The sequence below is a fragment of the Pongo abelii genome, chromosome 4 (genome assembly GCF_028885655.2).
Source record: "Pongo abelii isolate AG06213 chromosome 4, NHGRI_mPonAbe1-v2.0_pri, whole genome shotgun sequence".
Classification (NCBI taxonomy): domain Eukaryota; kingdom Metazoa; phylum Chordata; class Mammalia; order Primates; family Hominidae; genus Pongo; species Pongo abelii.
This window is the reverse complement of record NC_071989.2, coordinates 42,232,012-42,244,218: the sequence shown is the minus strand read 5'-3', so window position 1 is coordinate 42,244,218 and position 12,207 is coordinate 42,232,012. Positions and strand designations below refer to the sequence as shown.

The following is a 12,207-nucleotide window of genomic DNA, read 5'->3' as shown; positions in this document are numbered from 1 at the left end:
AAATAGGCTATTCATTGTTGACATTCATTCTGACCCCGTGTGTCTTTGGCTGAAGCTGCTCGGGAGGTTATTAGCAAGCTACTGGCTCATAATACTTGCTCCTACATGGAATACAGTCTGCATGTGTTGGCTCCAGGTATCTTCTATCTGCTTAGTCCTCTTTATTTAATGACTATGATGTTGAATCTTTCTATGTGCTTATCGGCCATTTGTATATCTTCTTTGAAGAAATGTCGGTTCAGATTATTTGTCCATTTTTAATTGGATTATTTGTGTTTTATTTTTGGTATATAATAGTTCTTGACATAGTTAGATACAATTATCTTATTACTGATATCATTTGCAAAAAAAATTCTCCCCTTCTGTGGATTGTCATGACATATTCTATTGGGTTTGAATTCCTCTAAAAAGATTTCCCTAAGTTCATTCCATTAAAAACAAATCCTTAAATATATTCTGTGAAAAGGGAATTTCAGGGTAAAATAATTATGAGAAATGCCTCACACTAAATCTTCTTTGATTTACATTTTATATCAGCATATTAAAGGATCTAAGAAGTCCTGTGTAACCTGTCTTAACTTTGTTTAAGTCACTAAGAATTAATGTTTCGATTTAGTATTCAAGGAAGTCCCTACACCTTAGAATACACTTTAGAAAATGCTACTGAAAGTCAAATCTGATTAAAAAATATATATAAAAGCTAAAATAACTGTTTTTCAGGTCATACATTCTGTCTTCTTGTATGTAGCAATAGTACCACCTTCTGGAAGTCTAAAGATAGCACTACCATATTTTTCAGAATTTAAGAATAGTCTTCATTAATTATGGCATCATTTAACAAATGAGCTAAGACTTTGTGTTTTTACATTCTCTTAAATCAAAACAAGACAAAACACATAAAAAGCCCTGACCTTTTGCCATCATTAATATATATTTTCTAGAAACAAATAGCCTAGGAACAATGTAACTATTGGCAAATGTATTGGCATAAAATTTTTTTTCTATTAAAAATATTTTAGAGAACAAAATCATGGGACTGCCCTTGATAAATTAGTCAAATAGACAACTTATTTTATCTCTCACTCTTGCATTGTCCTTAAATAAGATACAGAAAAGCAGCACGAAGAAGATAGAGTTTAGAAGATGACCTACAACGTAGTTTTGTGTAAAACTGACAGAGCTAATCATGGCAAGGAGAAAACTTAAATAATATTCTGTCAAATTTCTATTTTTAATTAAAATTGACTATATCTTTGTGAAAAGTAAGAACCCTGATAGGCCCCCTGAATGACTTTATCAGACTTACCTACTGATAGATTCGTATATCCCTTCTTAAATAAATACATCGTGTTTTTCTATTTTTTCCTGCAAAATACAGTTATATTTCAGAAGCAAAATTAGAAAAAGCTATTCATCCTCTTATTTCTATAATGAAAATGTTTCATAGTGATGTGGATGCATTTTAATATATTTAATACATCTGATGTGGTGTGGCAAGCCCTCTCCAAAGACATCACTCCTGAAGTCTATGAAAGGAGGTGGGGTGTGAGAAGGCATCTTCTTCTTCACTGGTACCCACACCTCTCATTCCACAGCCCCCAGGGCTCTCCTTTTTCCCAGAGAGGAATTTCTCCCCTTTGGCCTTGTCTCTATCCTTCCATCCTACCAGGTCCCTCACACTTGCAGAGGGCATTCATGTGATACTGTGTAGAGTTTATGGGTTCCTAGCACTTTGAAGTGTAGTGCCACAAGATCTGGTTCTAATAAACCTCATCTGTGTAGCATTCTCCCTCGGGTGTCCCACGATGGCCTACATGCTGCTTGGTTTTGTCAGGCAGTTTCCACCACCAGTTCCCTGGCACCGCCACCTTCATGTCTCTTAGAGATTTTCTTTTTCTTTTCTTTTTTCAATTTTGATTTTAAGTTCAGGGGTACATGTGCAGGATATGCAGGTTTGCTACATAGGTAAATGTGTGCCATGGTGGTTTACCGCACAGATAATCCCATCACCCAGGTATTAAGCCCAATATCCATTAGCTATTCTTCCTGATGCTCTCCCTTCCCCAACAGATGCCCAGTGTGTGTTGTTCCCCCGACCTGTGTCCATGTGTTTTCATCAATCAGTTCCTACTTAAAAGTGAGAGCAAGGCCGGGCACGGTGGCTCATGCATGCCAAGGCGGGTGGATCACGAGGTCAGGAGATCGAGACCATCCTGGCCAACATGGTGAAACCCCGTCTCTACTAAAATACAAAAAATAGCTGGGCATGGTGGTGTATGCCTGTAGTCCCAGCTACTCAGGAGGCTGAGGCAGGGGAATCACTTGAACCCAGGAGGAGAAGGTTGCAGTGAGCCGAGATTGTACCACTGCACTCTAGCCTGGCAACAGAGCAAGACTCCATCTCAAAATAAAAAATAATAATAAGTGAGAACATGTGGTGTTTGGTTTTCTGTTCCTGCCTTAGTTTGCTGAGGATAATGGCTTCCAACTACATCCATGAAAGACATGATCTAATTCTTTTTATGGCTACATAGTATTCCATGGTAGATATGTACCACATTTTCTTTAACCAGTCTATCATTAAAGAGCATGTAGGTTGATTCCATGACTTTGCTATTGTAAATAGTGCTACACTAACAAACCCGTGCATGTATCTTGATAACAGAATGTTTTATATTCCTTTGGGTATATACCCAGTAATGGACTTGCTGGGTCAAATGCTATTTCTGTTTCTACATCTTTGAGATATTGCTACACTGTCTTCTGCAATGGTTGAACATTACACTCTCACCAACAGTGTAAAAGTGTTCCCTTTTCTCCACAACCTCACCAGTATCTTTTGTTTTTTGACTTTTTAAAAATAGCAATTCTGATTGGCATGAGATGGTATCTCATTGTGGTTTTGATTTGTATTTCTCTAATGATCAGTGATGTTGAGTTTTTTTCATGTTTGTTGGTCACTTGTATGTCTTTCTTTTGAGAAGTGTCTGTTCATATATTTTGCCCACTTTTTAATGGAGCTGCTTGTTTTTTTCTCATAAATTTGTTTAAGTTCCTTGTAGATTTTGGATATCAGACCTCTGTCAGATGGATAGATTGCAAACATTTTCTCCCATTCTGTAGGTTGTCTGTTCACTCTGATGATTGTTTCTTTGGCTGTGCAGAAGCTCTTTAGTTTAATTTGATCCCATTTGACAATTTTCGTTTTTGTTACAATTGCTTCTGACATCTTCATTATGAAATCTTTGCCCATGCCTATGTCCTGAATGGTATTGCCTAGATTTTCTTCTAGGGTTTTTATAGTTTTGGGTTTTACATTTAAGTCTTTAATCCATCGTGAGTTCATTTTGGTATATGGTGTAATGAAGGGGTCCAGTTTCAATTTCCTGCATATGGCTAGCCAGTTTTTCCAGCACCATTTATTAATTAGGGAATCCTTTCCCCATGCTTGTTTTTGTCAGGTTTGTCAAAGATCAGATAGCTGTATGCATTCAGTCATATTTCTGAGTTCTCTACTCTGTTCCATTGGTCTATGTGTCTGTTCATGTACCAGTGCTGTTTTGGTTACTGTAGCCTTGTAGTATAGTTTGAAGTCATGCTGTTTTGGTTACTGTAGCCCTGTAGTATAGTTAGAAATCAGGTAGTATGATGCCTCCAGCTTTGTTCTTTTTGCTTAGGATTGACTTAGCATTTGTGCTCTTTTTTTGGTTCCATCTGAATTTTAAAATAGTTTTTTCTAATTCTGTGAAGAATGTCAATGGTGGTTTAATGAGAATAGCATTGAATCTATAAATTACTTTGGGCAGTGTGGCCATTTTCATGATATTGATTCTTCCTATCCATGAGCATAGAATGTATCCTTTTTGACTTCTCTCAGTAGTGGTTTGTAGTTCTCCTTGAAGAGGTCCTTCACTTCCCTTGTTAAGTGTATTCTTAGGTATTTTATTCTTTTTGTAGCAATTGTGAATGGAAGCTCATTCATGATTTGGTTCTCTGCTTGCCTGTTGTTGGTGTATAAGAATGCTAGCAATTTTTGCACATTGATTTTGTATCCTGAGACTTTGCTGAAGTTGCCTATCAGCTTAAGAAGCTTTTAGGCTGAGATGATGGGGTTTTCTAGATATACAATCATGCCATCTGCAAACAAAGATAATTTGACTTCCTCTCTTCCTATTTGAATATCTTTTACTTCTGTATTGCCTGATTGCCCTGGCCAGGACGTCCAATACTATGTTGAATAAAAGTGGTGAGAGGGCATCCTTGTCTTGTGAGGTTTTTATGAGACTAAGAATAAAAACTCACTTTGATAATAATATTGCTCTGAAGATCAAAAACATCTTATTTATTGAACAGACTCTCTTCGAATATTTCTTATACATTTTAATTAAATTAATTAATTAGTTTGGGGGTGGGTGAGCAGAGACAGGGTCTCACTATGTTGCCAAGGATGAACTTGAACTCCTGGCCTCAAGAGATCCTTCCACCTCAGCCTCCCAAGTAGCAGGGACTACAGGCAAATACCACTACACCTGGATAATTTTTATTTTTTTATAGAGACGGAGTCTCATTATGTTGCCTAGGCTTAGAGTACTTTTTTTTTTTATCAGCCACTATCCTAAGTACTTTAAAATATTTATTTATTTAAACCTCTTAAGAACCCTATAAGGTATAATTACTGTTTATCTTCATTTTACAATTCAGGAAACTTAGGCCCATGGAGAATAAGAAACTTGCCTAAGATCACCCAGTGATAAAGTTAAGATTTGAACTCCAACTACTTTGGTTTTAAAGTCTAACAGGGCCCTGAAACCCAAGCATAGAACAAAACTGAGATGTTTTCCTGATTTTCAGGTTTGTCCATTCTGTTTCTTACCAGAATTCTTGTGGGGGTGAATTGTTGGGTTAAATTTGTATAATTCTTACAATTATACAAATTTGTATTTGTATACTCCAAGAATAGAGTATATTCTACAAACTTCTTATACAAATGTGTAGAAAAAAATACCTGTAAGGATGTGAAAATTAAAATATAGGAAATTTAATTTGTTGAGGCTGTAGCAAGAATCAGATCTCATATGTTATATAAACTTGCTTATTCCAAAAGTCAAGAAGCTCCATCACAAAAATAAAAACAGCAAAATGTCATTATACTATATATTAAAATGAAACGCTGATGATAATCATGGAGAATATGACACTACATAATTTTTCACAATATATAATTATGATCAATAATTAAATAAGTTTAGTATAGCCACCACGTACAGACATAATGCTAAGGAAGTGTTTTAATAAATCAGCAAATCTGGGAGATTATAAGGTATTTAAGAAACAGTGTAAAAGCCACCAAGGGTTTACTTTCAGATAGAATGTAGAAGTCACAAAAGATTGTTCCTGCAACTAGGAAACGCAGGATAAACTGAAGTTTGCACTTTTCTTTAATCTATCAAAGGATAGTAGGTAAACCATAGGATAGACTAAAATTCATACTTTAAACCACCAAATAGCAGTAGATGCAAAGAGATCTAAATAAAGCTATATTCTAAGTAGAAAAACACTTTTCTTGGTGATCAAAGTCCTGTACTGCTTTCTTGGGACGAATTGCCTATTCTGGGTATTGACGGGTGGAATAGCATATCTTCAGAATAAGCAGGGAGACTTTGCTAGAATTTAAAAAATGTACTACTGAAGCTTGTATTGATAATATGGCTGCTGCGGTGGATTACAAATGGAAGAACTCCAATGAAAAAAAATTTAGCCCAACAATTCTCCCCCACAGGAATTCTGGTAAGAAACAGAAATTCTGGTAAGAAACTGAAAAGCAGGAAAATATCTGTTTCGTTCTGTGCTTGGGTTTCAGGGCCCTGCTAGAATTGCATACGATCTGAAACAGACTACATAAGCAACCAAATGCCTTTTGAACTAATAAGATCAAAGAGGTCAACTCCTTGGTAGCAGCACAGCTTATTTGGGATGAGCATAAAAGGAAATTAGAGCTATAGTCTGATTTGAACTAGAAATAAAGATGTGGTCCAGCTCCAAGTGAGCTGGATGCATGGTCGAATCTGAATAATCAGCCTCTTACAGCAACTGACAAAAAAGGAGAATATTATAAAAAATATATTTTCTAGTTCAGAATATATCATTCTTTTTTAAAAATTTCATATATGTCATTTAAACAATTGGGCACATGTAAAGAAACAGGAAAAATACAGCCCCAAATGAATTGAAAAAATAATCAATGAAAGCATTCACACAAATGACATAAAAAAAGAAAAAACTGATAGAATAGAGATGAAAGATAGAATGACTAATGAGATGAAAAATTTTAGCAGAGAAAGGGAAACTAAAAATAACAAAATGAAAATTTTAGAACTCAAAAAGACACCTAAAATTGCTTAAAATTGACAGGTATAATAGGAGACTAGACAAAGAAGAAAAGAAAACTCAAAGAGAGGCCAACAGAAAATACTTAAACTAAAACACAGATAAAATGAATGTAACGTTCATTCATTATATGTAAAGTAGTATAATATTAAAAGATAGACTATGATAAACAAAGGAAATATATTACATTCCCTGGATGTTGCCCTGTTTAAGATAGTAGCCACTAGCGGCCAGGCGCGGTGGGTCACGCCTGTAATCCCAGCACTTTGGGAGGCCGAGATGGGCAGATCACAAGGTCAGGAGCTCGAGACCATCCTGGCTAACACGGTCAAACCCCGTCTCTACTAAAAATACAAAAAATTAGCCGGGCGTGGTGGCAGCCGCCTGTAGTCCCAGCTACTTGGGAGGCTGAGGCAGGAGAATGGCGTGAACCCAGGAGGCAGAGCTTGCAGTGAGCTGAGTTTGCACCACTGCACTCCAGCCTGGGTGATGAGCGAGACTCCATCTCAAAAAAAAAAAAAAAAAAAAAAAAAGATAGTAGCCACTAGCCACATGTGGCTAACAGTAAGGTCATTTAAAATTAAATAAAATTTAAAACTTAGTTCCTCAGTTGCACTAAGTACTTTTAAAATCTTAATAGCTAGAGACTAATCAGATCGGACATTGCAGCTACAGAACTTTTTTATTGCTGTAGAGAGTTCTATTGAATAACACCAACTTAATTGAGTAGCTCGCCTCTCTCTGCCCCATCACCATCTTGGGTGAGTCAACACTTATGTTAGGGTCCCTTGTGATATCTGATCCCTACTTCTTGAGCCTCAAGGAAAGCACTGGTCATATCGATGTCAGCCTCCCATGGTTACACTGTAGAAACTATCATCACTCAAAACTCTCATCCTCCAATACCTTAAACTATAAACTTTCTCACTTTGAACACAACCTACATATGAGTACCTCTCTAATTTTATCTTACAGAAGTGGCACCTTAGTTACTATCCATGTTCTCCCAATTTCCTGCCTCCTCCCATTAATGCTTGAATATACTTCTAGCCTATACTAGGCTGATGGTATTTTCCCACTACTCCCCAGTCTTTCCCTCCTTGACAATCCTCTGGACTCCTCTTGTGAAAGCTTAAGCCTGATTAACTTCCACAAAATACACTCTTGGCTTCCACTTCTGGACTCCTGAATATTAGTTGAGACATTTCTAAACCATGCTAACCTGCTCAGCTTCCTGCTATTCAAATTAAAATGGTTCTTCATTCCTACTTAACAATCTATTCATCTCCTTTGGATACTGGTATATTTCTCACAACAGCTGTTCTATGCCTCATTTTAATCCTTCCTCTGTCAGCCTAAACCCAATCCTGCCTCCTCATCTTTGACAGGTAGGTGATTTTATCTCTTAACTGATGAAAGTAGTTAAGAACATACATCATGATCTTTTTTCATTTCCTTTGTACCTCAAATATTCCAGGTACTTTCATCTGCCCTAGTCTCATTTGTTATTGTCTCTAAGGAGGAAATATCCCTTGTCTTATACAATAAGATTTCAATTTTTTTCTAGGGCTCTTTATGTTCTGTTGGAATATATTATGTATCACGTATTTATTCAATACAATAATATTAGCTTAGGCAGTGAATCCAAGGTCTCCTGATGAAATCAGAGTAAAAATGGTCCTTTATTTGGAAACTTGTGAGCAATGATGTCTATTAACTTTTGATTCCAAGTATTTAGGGATTGAAATTATGGGTGCATTGTGGCTATATCTGAAATCTTGAAGAAGCCATATGCTTTTGTACCATTGCACTTCAGTGTTTGACAGTAAATGAAGAAAGCAGAAGAGACAGTGCGGGGTCTTCTATTGAACCTTCTGATCAAAACAAATATTTTTGAATTTTAATGCTATGGATAGAAATTCATGGTGGGGATGTTTGGGGGAAGGCTTGACTTCTTGTTTTTGTTTTTTTGGTAAAAGAAAGCTAGTCAAAAACTATGTGAAGTTATTTGTCATAATGGTAGTTGATCCAAGGGGAGTATTTTTAGATATTACTTTGCATGTAAAAGTGTTTTAGCTTGCTTACTTGTTTCTAATTGACTAGGAGTCTTGAAAAGTCATGAGATAGATCGTTTCTGCAATGGAAAATTACTCAAGGCAAGTGCTTTTCAGCAAGCAGAGTGCCCTACTTTTTCTATTGACATATTTGAAGGATTTCTGCTGATGCATATTATTCCACCAGCTACAAAAGTTTTAATATGTTGATTCTCAACAGGCAAATGCATTTTTCAACTGTGATTTATGCCCTTTTATCTGGAGAACACAATAACAGGTGAATAGACATGACAGTGGCCACATTATAAACACAATTCTATAATCTGCTTTTTACTTAAAAATATATTGCGAGATCTGGCCAGCAGCCTGCAATGCAACAGGGCTCTCTCTTTGTTCCCAGGCAGATCAGCAGGTCGGGAAATAATAGACACACACGAGATAGTGAAAGCTGGGTCCAGGGGTGTCACCGCCTTTTGGTCCCATGGTGCCAACAATGCACTAGATATGCCAGCATTTATTATTAAGTTTAGTGAGGGTGGGGGTAGGTTAGTGAGGGATTTAAGGTCATTTGATTATGAGGTGAGATGGTCACATGGGGATGAAGTAATTCTTTAACATAACATCTGTATGCAGAAGTACAGTATACAGGGATAAGAATTTACAATATAGTGTGTGCATCAGTAATTTCTAACAGAGCCTTAAAATAGAAACACAGTCTTTCCATAACCTATGATTAGCAAGATATTAATCAGCAGTAACAGTTGCAGCAAAAGCTGGTTACAAACAATCCATAGAAACAGGACGTGAAGCTAGACAACTGGTTAGACCAGAAATTCTCAGAAGGGAGTATGCCTTAACCCTAAAGAGACCTAGAAGAGCCGTGGCAAGATGAGGGTGTTTATAGCCCTATCTTATCCATATGGACAGGCGTCCCCCACACATCCGTTTATAGGCTCTCCACAAGGGTCGCATTCCATTCCCAGAGCTATGAACATCGGCTTTTCTGGGATAGGAATCTTGGTGATGTGAAACCTCCCTGACTGCACGTCCATTCATAGGCTCTCTGCAGGGGGAAGCACATCACGTGCTGTTGTCTCATTCTGGCAGTCCAACCTGGCATTGTCTTTACCGAACCCTGCATGCAATTTTGTATTTACAATAATCACGAGCATTTCATCTTTATCCCATAGCAATAGTTTCAGGGGGTCTCCCTACAAAAATAGATTGTGAATATTTTATGTATTTAAGTATTTAAAAGCATTATTTTTAATGTCCACATTTAGCCATTTATTCATTATTCATTCTAAAAATATTTACCAAGCATCTACTGTGTTCCAACCACTGTTCTTAATGATATATACTAAGCAAGGAACAAAATAGAATAAACAGTCACTTTCATAAAGCTCACATAGTATTCCTTTACATAGTTGTATTGAAAGTTTCTTAATCAGATTGGTCCATTACACTTTTTAAAAAAAAATGTTGCTACCATAAATTAGAAATTGTGCTTCATTGACTATCTTTTTAGCTGTAGCTTTGTGCATGTTAATGACAGTTTCCTGAAGATAAGATCTTAGAAATAAAATTATTAGGCTAGAACATTTAATAGCTCTAAGGCTCTTGACACAAATTGTCAAGTCCTTCCTAGAAAGCTTAGATCTCCCCCAGACTCTCATCACTTCTGCTATCATTTTAAATGTTTCAGATAGAAACTTTGCTGATTGGAGTTAAGACCCTTGCTTCTTTCGTTTCCTGTCAAGTGAAGTATCTGCTTGGTTGTGGACTACATTTTAAGTTATCAACTTATGTACCACTGCAAAATACTGCATGAGTACAGTCTTAACCTTAGCTAAAAGAGCAAATTGCTGAAGAAGCAATTTGTGCTAATGGCTCTAAATTGCTGTTATTTCTTTCAGTTATCCTGAAACTGCACAAGACCTGGCATATATATAGTGGGCATGCACTAAAAATTGAACTTTATTATTTTCACATTTCCTATGACTGCTAAATATGGAATATTTGGTAAAAGGAAAAGACTTCTAACATTTATGTAGCCTCATTTTTTATCTGACTTATTTAGGAATAATTTATGAGTAATGTTTGATATTGTAGTTCATCATGATGGTAAAGAATCATAATTTCACAAACACTAGGTTTTCCTGTGTCACTAAAAATAACAAACGGGCTGAGAAAGTTTCTCTCTTCTATAGTGCTATCAGGCTAGAAATTTTAGGCCTTATCCTAGAGGTAATAGTGAACAATTGAACATTTCTCAACAGAGGAACTACACATATGTCATGATTTAGAAAAATTATTTTGACAATATGGAGAATTTTACTTTCTCTAGGTATAAGTAAAACAAATATTCTTTTAGTATATGCTTATTTTAATGGCAGTTTTAGAACTGGATGCTTCAATATGTTAAATAAGAACTTCCATTTGATTTCTACAAAATGACAGCCTGAGATCGTTACAAAATAGCATTCGGTTACCATTTTAGTGTAAAATAGCATTGGGTTACCATTTTAGTGTGCTTGGGCTGCCATGATAAAATACCATAGACTGAGTGTCTTAAACAACAGAAATTTATTTTCTCACAATTCTGGACTCTAGAAGTTTAAGGTGAAAGTGTCAACGGTTTGGTTTCTCCTGAGGCTTTTCTCCTTGGCTTGTAGATGGCCACCTTCTCACTATGTCCTCATGTGGTCTTTTGTCTGTCTATAAACATCCCTTGTGTCTCTTCCTCTTCTATTGGATTAGGGCGACCTATATGACCTCATTTAACCTTAATTCTCTTTGAAGGCCCTGTCTCCAAATACAGTCACATTGTGAGGTGTACTGGGAGTTAGGACTGCAACATATGAATTTGGGGAAACAAAATTCAGTCCATTAACAGTTATTAATATGCACATGCAGTTCACAAACTGAGGCACAATTTTCAAGTAATTTTCAATAGTGGTGATAGAGTTTATATGATTAAACACTGACACTTTTTATATGACCATCTAAACATACCTATAAAATAGTTGTTTTATGTCAGGATAATCATTTCAGAGAGTGACATTGAAAAACCCATAAAAACTCTTAGAACGTTAGTACTAAAGTTGAGGCCTTCCCACAGAGAAGTACTTGTTCAGATGCTTACATCAGTTTTTGATAAAGCAAAACTTATGTCCAAGGTAGGTATTATTGTTCTCATTTTGTACATGAGAAAACTGAGATTCAGAATTTAAGGGACTTACTTGTGGCCATGTCAATAAAAATTGGCAGAGTGGAAATTTGCGTTAGGTCATTCTCAACTCCAGAGGTTGCATGCATAACAATTTTGGTTTGCTTCATCCCTGGATAATGCTAATATAGCACTGATGAGAATTTAGTGAACCATAGTAGAGTCCAGGAAATTGATTTTTTAATTAAACATCAAAATAGCTTGTAGCTCTTTTTAACTTGGATAAGAGGATTTTCGGACTCCATGTCTAATGTCTTCTTTGCTACCTATACCATGATATGGACTTGAATTATAATAGAATTCTTTTCTCTGGGTCTCCTAAAAAATGAGGATAATACTAGTGGCTTTATAAGGTTTTTCTAAGATTTAAAGTTTATGTATACAAAGTATTATACACATTTACAAATTGCCTGACACAGCTGTCATAAAGGCTAGCATTTAGTCTTAGCTCTGATATTTGAAGATTTTGTAAATTTTACAGTATCCTCATAATTAGTAATTTTAAAAATCTCCTGTGTTAACCATAATTATATGGAG

General features: G+C 36.1%; 1 protein-coding gene across 6 annotated transcripts in view; it reads right to left on the bottom strand.

Annotated features, from left to right (window-relative positions):
* FBXO4 (F-box protein 4) overlaps positions 1–12,207 on the bottom strand; it is a 362,228-nt gene that overhangs the window by 332,306 nt on the left and 17,715 nt on the right. Inside the window, exon 6 of one of the 6 annotated variants that reach the window (XM_054555521.2) lies at positions 1,292–1,365. The exons of the other annotated variants lie outside the window; for them this stretch is intronic. Within the exon in view, the coding sequence (XP_054411496.1) occupies positions 1,307–1,365 (59 nt within the window). The 3' untranslated portion in view covers positions 1,292–1,306. Of the gene's footprint in view, positions 1–1,291; positions 1,366–12,207 lie in introns of those variants that run through there. 6 annotated transcript variants of the gene reach the window in all.